This window comes from Megalopta genalis, chromosome 16, assembly GCF_051020955.1.
Source record: "Megalopta genalis isolate 19385.01 chromosome 16, iyMegGena1_principal, whole genome shotgun sequence".
Classification (NCBI taxonomy): Eukaryota; Metazoa; Arthropoda; class Insecta; order Hymenoptera; family Halictidae; genus Megalopta; species Megalopta genalis.
Window position 1 is genome coordinate 3,656,446 of NC_135028.1, and position 17,693 is coordinate 3,674,138.

General features: G+C 42.7%; 1 protein-coding gene across 1 annotated transcript in view; it reads right to left on the reverse strand.

The window, feature by feature from the left end:
- LOC117224042 (uncharacterized) overlaps positions 1-16,378 on the reverse strand; it is a 260,485-nt gene extending 244,107 nt beyond the window's left edge. The window contains exon 1 of the mRNA XM_076527026.1: positions 14,829-16,378. Coding sequence (XP_076383141.1) covers positions 14,829-16,008 — 1,180 coding nt within the window. The 5' untranslated portion in view covers positions 16,009-16,378. The remainder of the gene's footprint in view (positions 1-14,828) is intronic.
- Positions 16,379-17,693: the final 1,315 nt, after the last annotated feature.

Below are 17,693 nucleotides of genomic sequence, written 5' to 3' on the forward strand. Positions count from 1 at the left end.
AAATTCGCATTTAGCGTATTTAATCCTTTGCCGTACTTTAACGAGTCAGACTCGCAATGGAGATTTCTACTACTAATAAGCCGATCCGTTAAGTCGGAATCACATTATGTTCTCTCGCCATCGATATATAAACGTTCAAGTAGATGTAAATGCGCAATGAATATAAAGTTTCTTTTTCTTTTTCTTTTTCTAAGAAATTGTTACGGTCGAACAAGTTCTAATCATTATAACCGTAAAGGAAATGGTACAGCAAAGGGTTAATTTTCTAAAACTCGGCAAAGCGAACTGATCAAAAGGTTTCCACGTAGCATGCATCTTTATTTGGAGTGCAACGGTTCTCCTAACGCGGGACCAGAATTGTTTCTCAATTTCGACTGCGATAAATTAATCCGTAAGAGTCGGAATCCACGCGAAACGATTCCTTCCAATGGTCCGTACGAATTGTTCCTATCGAAGGACAGCCACGTACCACGAACGATCATTTTTCACGCTCCATAAATTTCATTCGAAGTTCTATCCATCGCGAAATGTTTACCAAAACGTTGCCAAGCCCGCGCCACCCCAGATCCTTCTATCAGAACAACCTACCTGCATGTCGAACATCGTGGTGAAACTTTCCTAGCGCCGGCGTCAGCATGCCAGCGTAGCCGAACTGCAGACCGTGGCAGATTACTTGTACGAGGACCGCAACCATAACGATCACGTGTCCCCAGCCGCCTTCGGGATAGTAATGCCTCTTGAGCGTGATCCTCTTTCGGGCGTTGATCACGGTGAGCGATTCCTCTTCCGCGCCGTCCTCTGGCAGCCGCAGCAGATCCTCGTAGTCGTAGCCGCTGCCGAGGCCGCCCTCGAGGATCAGCTGTTCGGAAAACCGTCTCCTCATCATCTTCGGGGTGACGGTGGTGCTGCTTCGGCGCCTCTCGCTCGGACTGTCCGGCCGGGCTATATCCCGTCTCTCTTTTCTGTGCTGCGCGACGAATCGTCTGTCCGTCGTCGGTTCTTTCGCCGGATCGGTCTCGCGACTTTCATTATGCAAAGGCGACCAGAACGACTCCGCCGCGGCTCTGGAGCCGGCGACCTTCTCCGCGAAGAAGCGCGGACTGGTTCTTGCGATGATTGCTTTGGTCGCACTTGCATCGGCGACGTGGCCGGTGCTGCTGGCGCTGCTGCCGCTGCTTCTTCTGGTGCATTCTGCGCCCCTCGCCACCGCCACGGCGATCGTTTGTTCGGAGAATCGCCGGTTATCTGCGCGGCCGATCTTGCAGCCGCGCGACGACTGCGTTTGATCCGACGAGTGCCGACGTTGGATCACTTCCTGGATCGACTCGTGAGCGTTCTCCTTGATCTCCTGGAACAAACTTGCTACCGAGTTTCTGCCGGAAGACGGCGGCAGGATGCTCTGGCAGGTGGACACCGAGTAGCTCGAGTCCTTCCGCTTGAAACCGCCTGGAAACGCGTGATCCCGGCTCGAGCAGCTCGAGATCTTACGACGATAGTACTGGCACTGGCTGCACCGGCACTGACAACGGCACTGGCACTGGCACTGGCACTCGCCCGGGCTCGAGATCGGCTGTTTCGCCATTAAGAAGCAACGACATCGGGCCAGTTTGGCCAGCAGTTCTGGCTGCGAGAGCAAGACCTCCGGGATCTCGATGCTTTCGTTCCAGGATCTGTTGGTGTCCGTCGACGAGGTTCTGGCCAGGTCCCTTTTCAGGATAGAGCTCTCCGTCGACCAGCTCTCCGACTCCAAACTCGAATTGTCCGGCAGCCTCGGCCGCCTTTGCACGATCAGCTGTTGCGATTTGATCGGCGCCACCGCAGGACGGCCATTTCCCGACGGTTCGCTCGCGATCGCGGCTACGTTAATCATCGCCGCGCTGTAAGAGTCGCGACGCTTCCGATACACATCTCCGTTCGGGGGAGTCGGCGAACCAGCTCGGGCCTCCATTTCAAGGCCGGATTTTTGACGATCGTAATTATGATTAGATGCTGATCGCGGCCGAACAGCCGGCGAGGTATTGCACCGATGAAAAGGAACCACCGCGGGCGACGCCGATTTTTGCCAGACGATTTTTACACGGCCGGGAAGATGTCCGCGAGCTAGGAGATGCTTCGAGGAGATAGGTGAACACGCATCTGCCGGCGAACGATTCTTTGCAGTCCCGCCGGTATCGTTGCGCCAATATGCATCTTGATATTAGCATACGATTTCGCGACCGTTTGATTAAGATTTGATTAAGATGCCTGCCGCGATCTGTTCGCGCGAAGATTGTTGCTATCATTTGTCGTCGAACTAGACCCGAGTATTCTTTTTATCCTCGAGTACGATTCTTCTTTGTCGTAATATCTTTTAGGTAGAACGTTTTAAGGGAATGGTAAATTATTGGCGCGTAAACAATACGAATATATCAAGCAATATTCTGCAAACGTGTCTTTAAACGAACGTACAAATAATTATCAGTATCGATCTACGTCGCAAAGATCTTCGTGTTATTATACAGGGTGGGGCATTTTAACCCTAGAAAGATAACCATATGACAACGTACGTAAAAGATAACCATACGCTTCAGAGGCGCATGCTTTTCTAAGGCGTCAATTTTATACTAACAATGGATATTTATTTAAGTTAATCTAGTCATTTTAAAGGTTTGGCATTATTGTAAAAATAAAATGCATTTATATTATATTTTTTTATATTTTAAGTAATTTTAAACTTAAATCACTAGACCTCTATGAAAAATTAACAAAAATCAACAGTCTTCGCAGGCGCCTCTGCGACGTAGGTTATCTTTCTCGGGTTAAACAGGTCACCTGAATAACTCGCTTGGTTTTGAAGATAGCAGGAAATGCATTAGACCAAACTCTCTCTCTCTCTTACTTGGTGTTACCAGTTTTTCTGTAGGTGGAGGCGTCGAGGAGATATGAAGGTCAATTCTGTTTTTTTAAATGGAACAGTAAGTTTTTTTACTTACATTCTAATAGAGTGTTTCGAGGCGAATACAATGAACTATTATGAAGGTCATTCAAGGTCACCCAAAGTCAACTGCAAGAGAAAATAAATTGTCTCAGAGTACTTTTCGAAGACTTGTGTATCACGTGTGTGTATTACGTGACACGGATCACGAAAGATAAACAAACATTCAATCACATTGTACGCTTATCTGTATCCTCAAACATTATTGGTAATTTTAAATTATCTGTTTTAGAAAATAATTTGAAGAAAAATTCAGAGATTTATACATTTCGGCGAAGGATTAGAAATGTCGTAAATATGTCTGGACTTTTCGTACTAAATGTCATATGGTCATAGCGTTGTGGTCGTTGCATTGGACTTGATCTTAGCTTTTACATTATGACGATAAAAATTGCACGCAAGTAAATGGATGACATTATTTTTTGATTAGATTTATACACAAATTTGTGTGATTATTTGCCATTTTACTGTATTTTAGCTTTGCTTTTCTGTGTCACTTTGGGTGACCTTGAATGACCTTCATAATAGTTCATTGTATTCGTCTCGAAACACCCTATCAGAATGTAAGTAAAAACACTTACTGTTCCATTTAAGAAAACAGAATTGACCTTCATATCTCCTTGACGCCTCCACCTGCAGAAAAATTGGTAATACTAGATTATGAGCCCTCCGATAACAAGTAAGTTTGGTCTAATGCATTTTCTCCTATCTTCAAAAACAAGCGAGTTATTCAAGTGAACTGTTTAAAATGCCCCACCCTGTATAAAATCGAGGTGTACTAAATCGGCCGACTACTGTCGCCGTGACACTTGGTTGCCAAAAAGCAATGTCCACGCACCGAAAGGGAAATCCAATAGATAGAGCGGCCCACCGAAGCGTGAAAAATCACCAATCCGCTGTGCGCAACGCGGAGGAAATATAAATCACCAGTTGCGGATGAAACAAGGCTTGAAAATCCGGCACGAGATACGTATTGTGTATCAGCGGCTCGATGCATTATCCGAGCGGGCCAAGTGCCCGCAGCAAAAGCCACGTCTTAACTGCCAGGAGGACACAAATTAATGCCGGACCCTCGGAAAAGAGATCCTTCGCGAATGCATCGCGATGCCCGGCACGCCTAAAGCCGTACGTGAGGCTCCCGCGACGCGTCCAGACTGCCGATACAATGTCCCGATTTTTCTTCGCGCGTGTGTGTTGCCTCTGGTGCCGGTTGCGGTGTCGCCACGCACTTACGTGTACGCAAATTAAATAAACGCGAGTCGTTTGCTGCGCGACCGAGTCGGCCGCTGTCACGCCGGCATTTTTACGGCGGCACGGTCATTGAGTAACGATTACGTCTTCGGGGAACACCGTGGGGCACCTTTCTTCGTGGCCCGAGCGCACCATAATTTCTCCATCTACCATATTCCTGTTTTCCCCTGTTGAGCCACGCGCTTCATTTGCGTGGCATCCTTTCGAGAAACTGCCGATGTGGGCGTACGCGCCCATACAGGGTGACTCGTTTTAATATGTTACCGTTAACACGCTCATCACCGCGCGAATTTTCCGCGTTTTCCTCGGTGCACCGTTATCGAATCATTTCGTTTTAGAACATTGTAATCGCGTCACGATCGTGTCAACGTATTAATATTATGCAATACTTGAATTATCGTTTATTTTAAAGTAGAAAACATGCTACTTTTAAAGATTTATTCGGAATATTGAACACTTTAATGCAGGGCTCGGAATTAACCAGCACGCAACGCGAGGATAGCGCGGGCCACACCTCCCGACTCCCGTCGCGCGTCTCGCTCCTCGACGATCGCCTAAATGCTATACCCAAGCGCGTATAAAGCAACAAGCACATGCGCCTGTGGTGCTCCGCACTGAAAGAGGTGACTACGGGGAGCGAGACGCGCGACGAGTGTCGGGAGGCGTGGCCTCCGCGATCTTCATGTTGCGTGCTGATTAATTCCGAGCCCTGCTTTAATGCAATGTGTACACTCTTAAGGATATCCATGATTGTGTAACTTATTTGACAACGTAGATTAATGTAGAGATATATCATTGATTCATAGATCTTGGATCAGATATTTGGTGAGAATTATTTGAGGAATTGGCATTCTCTTATTTAAACGTCACAGTAGCGTTAAGATTAATATTAGGTCTACCGGAAAGTTTTGTCCGTTTTTGAATTGAAATTATCAACAACTGTAAAAGCGAACCGCAAGGCTCGATCAATCATATCTCTTCTTCCAAAATTGTCCATTTTTGTGTATAATCTGAACCTCAATTAGGGAGAATTTACTACAATTTGTACGATATTTTGGACATTATAAATCTAAGTATGTATCTAGAACGATCTTTCCAGGCTGCTTGATCATTGAAACGATCATTACTTAATTCCCTGAATGATAATATCGTAAATAAACTGTCTCGATACCAAACTCCTACAACACTTGAAGACAAGTGTAGCATTTTAATTTATTGTAGTTTCCTTCGACCTGATTCGCTCTCTCTCTCTCTCTCTCTCTCTCTCTCTCTCTCTCTCTCTCACGACATGTCGGCAACTATAAAAGCAATTCGGTCTCTTGAAATACACTTTCAATTCCGACTCTGCGACACTCGTACAGAAATTACAGTATATTAGGTCTACCGGAAAGTTCTGTCCGTGTTTGAATTGAAATATAACACAATTTTCATACATTTAATAATATTTATTGTAGAATATACTTTCCATCGTTACTTATGACTTCTTGCCAGCGTGATGGCAACTTGTAAATGCTACTTTTAAAAAATGATTTATTTTTAGAGGCGAAGAACTCAACTAGTGCTTGGTTGACATCAGCTTCAGTTTTGAATTTTTGATCCTGTAAAAAGTTTTGCAAAGAGAGAAACAAGTGATAATCGGAGGGTGCTAGGTCTGGGGAGAATGGTGGATGCGACAGAATTTCCCAGCCTAGCTCTGCGATTTTCTGACGAGTCGCCAAAGCAGCATGTGGTCTGGCATTATCATCGGTAGCCATGTTTTCACGATCGCGTCTCACTTAATAATGACACGAGACATCTTTGTTTCAGTTTATTTAGGAGAGTACATGTGTGCAAATGCAATGATAAAGAGAGATAGTCATATATGGCTCAAATCAACATGTGCATATGGATTGAAACTTGAAGCGACACTATCGGACAGAACTTTCCAGTAAACCTAATATTTACTGTGGATGTCGATGTTGGATCCTGCATATATAAATTGGCTCTAGGCAATATTCTGTGGAACAGTCTGAATTCTTAGCGAAAGAGCATCTCCTTGTTTTACAACCTCTTCTGTGCTACGTTTAACGAGAACTAACACAAAATGTAAACAGACCGTTCACATCGTCGGTGCTGCGGTTGCAGCTGAGTGGCTGTTAGACGGCGACGCTCAGGGACGGATTTAGAGGACCCCCGATCGAGAGCCCTTGCATGCAGAGTAGCCTCGTGTAGATGGGCCCGAAAATTGTGATCCGCCCCTGGTCTGATCACGCATCGCTCGCGTGCAGCTGTTTAAAATTTGTGGCAGTTCTCGTTGAACCGATTGTACATAGTTTTTCGTTATCTCCTCGATTTTCTTGTTCGAAACAGCTAAGGCTTGCAACCTGCAATTCTTGTGACGATCCTTCGCTCGGTAAACTTTCTATCGAAGTGTCAATATCTTTTGTACATCTTGTCATTAAAGTAGCTGTTGAAATTTTAGCCTCGAACAAAAATTAATCTATAGTTTACTTAGTACTAAGATACTAAGATATCGGTTTACATTTTCGTCGGTTCCGTCAGCGGGCAACGACGGTGATGTAAACTGTATATAATAGATACCGCGATACATCATCACCGGTACCATTAGATACACATCGTGCCCTGACTGTTTGGGGATCCCAGCGTCACGTATACAACGTGAAACGCGACAAATAAACGTCTCTGATTGGTGGATAAGACGAACCCAAGAAGGGTATAAAAGAAGCGTTTTTTCTTACCGGACTCTCAGTAGAGTTCGGTCGCTCGATCGTTTTCGCCCATATACCTTCTCTCAATAAAGGAATAAAATAAAGTCTTTTTAAGAAAAGAATTAGAATCATATTCATTTCCATTCCATAATCCCAACAGTAGCAAACAAGGATGTATAATCTCCTTGACGTTGTCGTGTTCCCGATCAAATCCAGGAAATTTACTAAGTGTAGAATATTGTTGTTAAATACCTGCAGTGTTGCAAAAATTTTCTGCTTGTTGGTTTATAGTATCCTGCAACTGTGTTAAATGGTCTGCCATATTTTTATGATATACTCTTTAACAGTATAGATGCACAATTACGTTTCCAATTAAATTTCTAATACGTTTTATTTTTACTGTGTAACACGACTATTAACACTTTACCGACCGCTAGCGTTTCAACAGCATACGCACGTCCGACCGGCCGCTCAGCCACGGATTCGCTCTCGCGCCGGCTCTGTTCTGGTTTAGAGTGTCACGCGGGGGTGTCTGTGCGTGTAGTGTTTAAATAAAATTGTCTGCTTTCTGTTATTATAGGAAAAGTATATTTAATAAAATCTTTTATTGTAATAATATTAACGGTAAATTATACTTATTTTATGTATCACAGTCGTTACTACACATAGGAAATAGTTAATATTTTTTTAAAGTATGATATCGTTCATAACAGTCGCCTTTATGTAATGGAACTTCGCAATATTTACAAACAAAACATGTTCTACTTCTTTTTTTATGAGCTGCACAAACTCTACATTGTCTTTGGGGTTTTACACTTCGACCACTTGTCACTATATTTATAAGTTTGTGTTTCCCCAAATTCGATAGTCTGCCAGGATGGTCTAACATGGGTGCTCTCCTTGTAAGTTCAGGACTGGGCAGGTTGTCATCGTGTTCCGTACAATTATCTTCGGTTTCATTATCTTCCGTCCACGCAATTGCCACTTTGTGCAAGAAATTCTTATATGTAATATTTTTTCTATTTAGCACTGTGTATGCTTTGAATGAATTGAATAGTGCACAATTGATGAAAAACATTACAACGCGTTTTGTCCATTTTTTTGTTTTGCGGAAAATGGAATAATATGAGAGATATTGGTCCGCGCGATCTACGCCCTTCATATATTTATTATAATTTATGATCGAATTAGGCTTTTGTATCAGGGCTGTTGATGTTTTGCTTCTGCTTGTGGATTCTGTCAATTGTGCAGAATGTATGGTAGAGACCATGTTGACATTTCTTTTGCCATTATTCCACACTTCTAACAAGATTTGGCGATTCCTGCGAAATTCGTATTGTCCTCTTGAAAGCCGTAATGTTTGTAATGATTTAGGAAGACCTCTATTTTTACGAATGGTTCCACACACTCGTATTTTATTTTTTAGAAGAATTCTAGCCATTTTTACACTATTATAATAATTGTCTTGATAGACCTCGTGCCACACGTTTTTGTATGGTTCAATAACCGTTAGAACTGTGTCTTCCAATTTATTTCCGTCAGCGGCATAAACGTGAAAATTACATATATAACCTGTGATAGCTTCACACACCGCTCTCACAAGTATCCCATATTTAGTTATTTTTGCGGGATTATACGTCCTAATCGAGAGTCTACCCCTCCACGGGATTATACATTCATCCAAAGATAATTGTTGACATGTTTATAAACGTCAACAAATTTCCGCCGTAAATAGTCAATCACAGGTTGAATTTTAGCAAGCCTATGTGAATTGTGCGGTATGTTGTTATTGTCCGAAAAATGCCAGCTCTGCATAATTTGCACAAATCTGTTTCGGCTCATTGTTTGTGAGAAGAATGGAGTTGCAATAGTTCGATCAGTTGACCAGTAATCGTATAGAACGTCTTTTTTTATTTGTCCCATTAGAACTATTAGTCCTAAAAACTTCTTCATTTCCGGAACTGTGATATCAGTCCATTTTTTTGTTTGTGATGGAATTCGATATTTCTCCATGACCTGATAATGATATCGGTTGGATTCTATCACCAAGTGTTCGAAAAAGTCGTTTCCAATAAATAAATTGACACTGTCCATTATATTCTCTGGAGAACTTGGCATAATTTTTATCCCAGGGCTGCCTTCGAACGGTTCCAGAATTACTGCCTCGTCGTTCGTCGACCATACCTCATCGTCAATTTCATTGTTATTCACATCGTTCTCAATAATATTTCTTTCATCTTCCTCTGAATCAGTGTATGTTAGTGGCAATACACATCTTCGTCTCCGAGTTATGATATCGCTACTATCACTGTCGTCACCACTATCACTTTCTGAATAACTGTCAGGACAGTCTGACAAATCATCTAAATAAAACTCTCCGGTGCCACTTTTTTCAGTCATTGCGAACGGTAAATTTTTCAAAACGATATAACACTGTAGCAAGTTACAAAGCAAAGCAACACAACTAATGCCACTGCGCAACATAACTTAATACAAAATAATCGGTCGATAAGCGTCGGCGAGAAAAAGCCTATTAATCGGCTACCGGTCGGTAAGCGTAGGCGAGAAAAAGCCTATTAATCGGCTACCGGTCGGTAAGCGTTGGCGAGAAAAAGCCTATTAATCGGCTACCGGTCGGTAAGCGTTGGCGACGAAAAGCCTATTAATAGGCTACCGGTCGTTAATGTGTTAAGTGCTATTACAATGTTCATATTTGCAGTGTAACAATTAAGTTACACTAAATAAATTGCTTTTTCAAGTTGCATTGAAAGTTCACACTCGTTAAATATTAGAATATATTTTGTTGTATGCATTTACTATACCGTGAAAATGTAAAAATGAATCGTTTTAGAAACGTGATGTAAGGACCATGTAAAAATACAGAGTGTCCCAAAAGTCACTCGCAATCGGAAAATGGCGGGTTACCGAGCTTATTTGAAGTAACTTTTTCCTTAGCGCAAATGCAATTCGTTGCGTTGTTTACGAATTATTAACAAAAAGCAGTGACCAATAAGAGGCGAGATTAACTGGCGCGAGGTGGCCGAACCGATAGACGGAACTGGGCTTCGTCCGCTCGTTGGCTCGGCCGCCATGCGTCAGCCGAGCTCGCCTCACATTGGTCAGTGTTTTTCGTTAATAATTCGTAAACAAAGCCACGGATTGCATTTGCGCTAAGGAAAAAGATACTTCAGATGATCTCAGTGATTTTTAGGACGCCTTGCATATAAAACATAAAGCATATTTAAAGAAGCATAAAATTATAAATGGAACGTATTAGAGTAGAGTCAAGTTGCCTAATACGAGGACTCTTCTAATTTGAGACACCAGTTTATTTCCGTCATAGACGGAATCGCACCACTTTCTCGCATATTAACTCTTATCTTTCGTTGTTTCGTCTGTTTATTGGCAGATCAGTCTAGCGTCGATGATAATCATATTTGTAAAATACGTTTCGAAAAGTTTTCGAATGATTTCGATTACATTACAAATATCTTTTTTTTATTTTTTTATTTTTCTGTTATACTTACAAATGTCTTATAAATGGTTATGTGTACAATTATTTTCATAAATACAACTGGATTCTAAAATAAGCAGATTTTTCCTCTGGAAGTATACTCGCAAATGCTTCATTCGAGAGATATTCACTTGTAAAATTATCGTTCTAAGTGTTGACAACATTGAGACACTAAAATTGGGAATAGTGTCAGTGTGTACAGCGTCAGTCAGCCACTTCATCTGTCATTCACAGGTGCAATGTTTGTCTACAGAATATTAAGTAATTACAAACTATTTTTATAATTATTTTTATAATAAATACAACAATGTTCTTCGAATAATTTTCTTTGAACTTCTTCAATAAACTTGAATTATTTCGATGGCGCACATTGCTACGTTCTACAACTATAGTAGTAAATATCTTGATGAAAGCATTTGCGAGTATACTTCCAGAGGAAGAATTTGTTGGTTTTAGAGTCCTAAATTTATAGCTAAAGTTCGGCGATTCGTCGTAACCCCGTATACCATTAGAGTTTGAAGAGTTATTCTAAAAATTCCTTAATATTTGACATGCTGTTGTTTCGAAATACGAGACCTCTGGAAGTTCTTATTATAATGCTAAATCAAAAAAACAATTCCAAAGAGAAGAAATAAACTAAAAGAAGACATATAGAATAATAATATATATATAATTATAATAATTATATATATATATATATATATAATAATTATTTTTATAATTATTATAAATATTATTATATAATATATAATTAATAAATTATAATATAATTAATAATAAATAAATATTATAATTATTATAAATATATATATATATAACGAACATATATATATATATATATATGTGTAAAACGAACATTATACGTCATATTATTTTCATAATCTCTTTCAATATTTAGAACAATTTATTTTTCATCATATATTGAATTATCCGATAATATATCCGATATATATTAACCGATATAATTATCGGATAATTCAATATATGATGAAAAATAAATTGTTCTAAATATTGAAAGTGATTATGAAGAATAATATGACGTATAATGTTCGTTTTACACAGGCATTTACTCTTCATACATACGCGGTGAATAATGGGTTCAATGCATAAATTGTTACTGATGGGTCTACGAAGACCGTGACGCTGAAGAAACAAATTTTGCACGCCAATGTGAGAAAAAAGGCACAAAGAATAAATCTCCTGAAAAATCCGAACTGGGTCTCATATTAGCAACCGATTTTTCAAATCTGTGAATTTACATACATTCAGTTTTTCATTATTACGAAAAAGTGGAGATCTTTTTCTTGTACTTTCCAGTAGATTGTAAAAGAATACACATATTTTAGCTTTTTAAACGTGCATCTATTTTTAATCAAAGTGTTTTTTATTCGAAGATTATGATTCGGACAAAATAGGTCAGGTCTCATATTAAGTACCTTAACCCTACTGTGTACAAAATTTAGCAGTGTAAACACATAAATAGAAGATTAGACACATTAACCCGAGAAAGATAACCTACGTCGCAGAGGCGCCTGCGAAGACTGTTGATTTTTGTTAATTTTTCATAGAGGTCTAGTGATTTAAGTTTAAAATTACTTAAAATATAAAAAAATATAATATAAATGCATTTTATTTTTACAATAATGCCAAACCTTTAAAATGACTAGATTAACTTAAATAAATATCCATTGTTAGTATAAAATTGACGCCTTAGAAAAGCATGCGCCTCTGAAGCGTATGGTTATCTTTTACGTACGTTGTCATATGGTTATCTTTCTAGGGTTAAAGAAGAAAGTCTGTGTATTCTGTGGAGTCTATAGAATTTTAAGGAGACTACCACATATCTAGCAAGTAAAGAAGTTTCCGTTTTAGCGTTTTATCTTGACCGTTGCATGAAATCGATTGAAATTGCATCGATAAATCTATGAGACTGTATAGAACTTATGCTAAAATAGGATTAACTTTCCATACCTTGAAAGTACAGTAAATTATCACCAATTTTCCTTCAGCTTGAAAACAAAAATGTACAATTTGGGAAGAGCAGATACGTTTATTCGAGCCTCGCGGCTAATTTTTATAGTTGCCGATTGTTAACAATTATATAAAACGAGACGCAAGGCTCAAATAATCGTATCTCCGCTTCCCAAATTGTTCATATTTGCTTACAAGCTGAAGAAAGATTAGGGAGAACTTACTGTACTTCTTTAAAAAGCTGTTTTATGAAACTGTTGCTAGGAATCCAATTTACATAGATATTCGTCCTTCGTTCGATTCAAAGTAACGCTGCACATGGACGTGTCTTGATTGTAAAATATAATTACACTGAACGGTAACGCAGGGTTTCGAATATAAAAAGCGTCCAGAAACGAGAACAACGAAATTCTGAAATCGGACGATTTTACGGAGATCTACGGTCAGATTAAAAACGGTCACCCTATACGTATAAATATTTCGTCCCTAAAGATAGGAGGATAACCTTGAGTCTCCGGAACGGTACCCAATATTCTCAGATCAGAAAGAGCAGAGAGATAAGATAATTGCTGCAGAAAATATTGACCATCTGCAGCCACATACTTGACTGCATTCTGATGCAGAAAGCGCCGGTAGTTGAGTCATTAAATGGCGATTAAAGAAACCAAGAAACAAGCCTGTTTTCGAAGCTCGATATTTATACAAATTTATTTCCAAGTTACATATTACAAAATTGGTGAATTTCGTACCTGGGACAAGGTGTTTCAAAGTCGGGTACGAATTACATCGTTATACAAAGCGACCGAAAATATGCGCAACGTTATTGGATTATTTTCTCTCTTTTGAATACTCAGAAGTTTTTCCTTCTAGCATATAAGTTACAAAAACGAATCGACGCCGAGAGTCTCGCCAGAGTACCATTAGATAAACAATGACTTCATATGTATATAGAACAGAGTGCTCTTTGTCTTTAGGTGACGTTTTTGGTTTCGTCTTTGTGAACAGTCGTCAGTCTCCTGGAGCAATCAGGAGAGTAAAGACGGTCCTTCCTCGTACATCAAATTAATAAACTAAAAGGGATAAGTTTAATTCACTGTGTTTTACTTTTATTTATCTACCCATTTCCAATAAACGTCATATCTTATTTTATTTTCTTTGGCGTTCTTTATGCCTGACATATACAAGAAATGTCGAAATAAATCAAGTCGTCTTTCAAGCCGTGAAAAGTACTTCAGGCGAATACCGAAATCATTTTGGAAACTCGGAACTCCTCTTCCCAAATTGTCCATTTTCGTTTACAAGCCGAAGGAAAATTTGGGATAATTTACTGTACCTTCAAGGTATGAGAAGTTAATCCCATTTTAGCACAAGTTCTATACAATTTCACAGATCTATCCATGCAATCGATTTCATGCAACGATCAAGATAAAACGCTAAAACCGACAGTTTTCTACTTGCTAGATATGTGGTAGTCTCCTTGGAATCGTGTAGACTCCAAACAATACACAGACTTTCTTCTTTGATGTGTCTAATCTTCTTCTATTTATGTGTTTAAACCGCTAAATTGTACACGGTAGGTTTAAGGTACCGAATATTCTTGTCTAAAGACGTGCCATGCTTTACATCGGCAGACGGTAATCATTCTTTACCGTGAATTTCACTCCTGCTTGTCGATTTCATCTATTTCATGCTTTATAATCGCCAAGGAATTAACGACGTCAAAGCCATTAGCAGAGAGAGAGAGAGAGAGAGAGAGAGAGAGAGAGAGAGAGAGAGAGAGCACGAGGCATCAATCTTTACCGATCAATTTTTCGCGATCAATTTTTCAGCATTCCAACGCAAGAAACCGAGGGAAAGAAGAGAAGAGAACGAAAGAGGAGAAGTACGCGAGGCAGAATTATATTGCCATATAAATATCACCTCGACTTCCCAATTGTAATTACAAAACCATCAACCGGTGCCGCGTCGTCCGCGTCGTCCGCGTCCCTATCATTAAGACCGGCCGTCACGAGTCCCGCCGAATGTTTACAGAGAGCCCGGCGATAACGAGCGCGAGGCTCGTCAGGAGGGAAATAAACCGCGAAAAACGGTTTGATTTATGAGCAGTGCTCGTTCGTATCCGCGGAACAAGCTTTTCACTTAGCGCAATCAGCGGATTGGGCCCGACCGGGGCATCGAAATTCGCGTGTAACCGAGCCGGCCGCACCGCTGAATAACCCGATTCGACGGCCACTTCCGATTAAGATAAACGATAGCCGGGTCAATTAAGCAACGGCCAATTAGGTAGGAGGCGTTCGACGAGGCGGCGCGACGCGGCGTGGGGCGCGAGCGGGTCCACTGGCAAAGAGGCGAGCGGGTGAAAGGGTAAGCGGGCGGTTCGAAGGAGGAAAGAAGCCAGAGAGGAGCTTACCTGCGCTGTGAAGAGGCGGCTGATGGAATTTGAGTTCGGCGGTTAGGTGCCAGCTTCCTGGCGCCGCGAGCTGCAAACCGATCCCGAGGAAATGAACGAGCGCCGAGCAAGTCACGATCACGTATCCCCAGCCACCCTCCGGGTAGTAATGCCTCCTCAGGGTAGCCTCTTTCCGGGCATCGTTCGTCGATCGACAGAGCGGCTCGCCGTTCCTCCTCCGGCCGCGCTTGTCCCTCTCCTTGCACCTATTCCTGGTGGATCCAATTAGACCGGTCGCTCCTATTCTCTGCCAGCTGGTTCTCATTTTAGCCTCGACCGCGGAATATTTACGTAGCGTTTCCGCTTTACCGGAACCGGCGACCCGGCACCGGCCCTCCCTGACCAGGTTACTTTCGTCGGCCGGCGCTGCCGAGCGGAAAGGGTCGAACCGCTGCTGCAGCAGCAGACCCTCGGAAGTGCACTTGGGACAAACGTGTTGCGGTCTCGCCGCTGCCGCAACCGAGGATTTCAGAGGAGTCGTATTTCCCGGGATTTCGATAGCGAAGCTCTTCCCGGCGGTCGCATCTCGGGACGAGCCGGCTCGATCCTCCCGCGGCTCGATCCGAACGATGGTCTTCGACGCCGGGGAATCCTCTTCCGAGTCTTCGAGCGCGCTTTCCTGCGATGGAGTCTCCCGGAGGTTTCTTCCTCCGTTTTCGGCGCGTTTTTCGTCGATCGAGTGGCCCGATCTCATTCCCTCCGGAGCAGCTCGTTCCGCTTTCAGCGCATCCGAGTGCTCGTCGGACGAAAGGCTTCCCGCGGTCTTGCTTCCTCGATCCTCGGCGACATCCTTTACCGAACTTCTAGTCGCGGTGTCCGGTACAAAAACACGTAGCTCGAAGGTATCGTCTAGTTTCTTGCAATCCTTCCGTTCCGGGACACGTTCGGCGACTCCGGTCTCGTCGACGAACCGGTGTCCCGTCTCCACGGGCTTCGAACGACCATGATCGAGGAGCGCGATGTCGTCGATCCAGCCGGGCTTCGCTGCGGCCAGCAGAGGATCGAAGCTCCCGCGAATCGTCGGGATGATCGTAAAAGCGCGCGACAACGGGTCGACGCGTACTTTCACCGTCTGCGGAGCCTGGTCCGGCCAGGAGTTGCTGTGTCTCATGCTCTTGCGATCCTCCTCGCGCACCGTCATCTCGCGATCTTCCTATTGGAAACCGCGCGCGAATCGAGGACCCGGGAATCTCGGCTTCCTTGTCGGCGAGCCGAACAGCTTGCGAAATTCTTTCGATCTAATCCCCGACGTGTTGGACAAAAGGGTTGTCTCCCCGCGTATGAACCCTCCTCGGCGACCGGTGTTGCCTTCGAGACGATCTTTGCGAACAGAACACTGCTGACCCTCGCCGAGCGAATACATCTTCTTCGTCACACCGCAAACTCGCACACCAACGCAGCTGCCGGACGGTGTTGACTTAGTTCGGATACGGGAGGACGAGGACGCGCGACACTGGTTCCGCGGCTTTCCGGCACGGTGTGAAAAATATCGTTCGAAAAGGAAGGTACGGTCCTGGCGAGTGCGCCAGGATGACTGCTACGCACGTGCTGCTCACTTACGAGCAACCCTCTCCTCTCGCTCCCTCTTTCTCCCTCTTTCTCCCTCGTTCTCCCTCTTTCTTCCTCTTCCGCTCTCCCCTTCTCGAGCTGTCTCCCTCTTCCCAATGGCGGGCGCATGCCTGCGATATTCGACGAATCGCGAGGCCCCCGCGCCAAGGGTTCTTTCTCATTCGAGATTCGACGCATTCCCGAGAATCACGTGCTAATGAGAACCGGCAAAAAGCAACCGCGACACCCCGTCGGACGATCGACGAGCTCCGCCGTTTTCGGTGATATGTAACCCCCGGCGGCGCGGCGCGACACGGTAATATGCAACGCGGGACGCGCGCCGCCGTTGCCGCGCTTCGATCCGCGAAGCGAAATCGCGGGGCGAGATCGTAAAAGGTCCCAATAAAATTCGTAACTTCGGGCCGGCCGTGTCGAGCGACGATGTTTGCCTGACGTTCGGCGATCATTATCTAGAATCTTTATGCCCCGTTCGCCGGGGATCTTTGCGCCTCGCTGCTTCTGGTCTCAACAATGTTTCCGGGCTGGCAGCAAAGAGTCGCGCGCTTTCTTGACAGCGATCTCGGGAAAGTGGAATTTTTATGAGCCGGAAATTTTGCGGAGGAACGTTTGATTCAATGCTGCTGAGAACATGTCGGCGAAGTTCGGAATGCTACATTTCGTAGGGGAAAGCTGGCGTCTCGAAAAGCAACGTTTCAATGACTTTTAACTGACGATTTGCTTGGTGTTTTCGTGAAATTTCGAACTGCTCAAAATTTTCGAGTTATCCCGTACGTTCTACAAATTCGAGGCTCGCTAAATCTTTCGCGATGATAACCGCGTTTGCTATGAGACACCGATCCACCTAGGTCGTACTCAGAATTTTGTTTGGTAATATGCGTTTTTGTTTAACTTTCTTTGCGATTTTTTTTTAAATGGAGATTGTATAACACCTTGTGTAGTCACATTTGCAAGGTTCTTTTTATGCTTCAATAATACTTAAACATTTTTTGGATTAAAGAAAATCGAAATTGACTGCTTCGAGACACAAATGAGTTTTAAAAAGGTGGCTGGTCCCGCGGTAACCACGATTACAGCCATTTTGTTTATCCGAAATGAAAAAAAGAACGTGTAATATTCTTAATTAGTATGCGTTTGGCTGTACCAGATACTAGAACAAAAGACAAAAATTGATAGTCAAAAAGAAATGGCAACGTTTTTATATTTGATTGTCGATTTTTCGTATTCGTTTTTCAATACTGGATGCCTAAGAGAATGTAA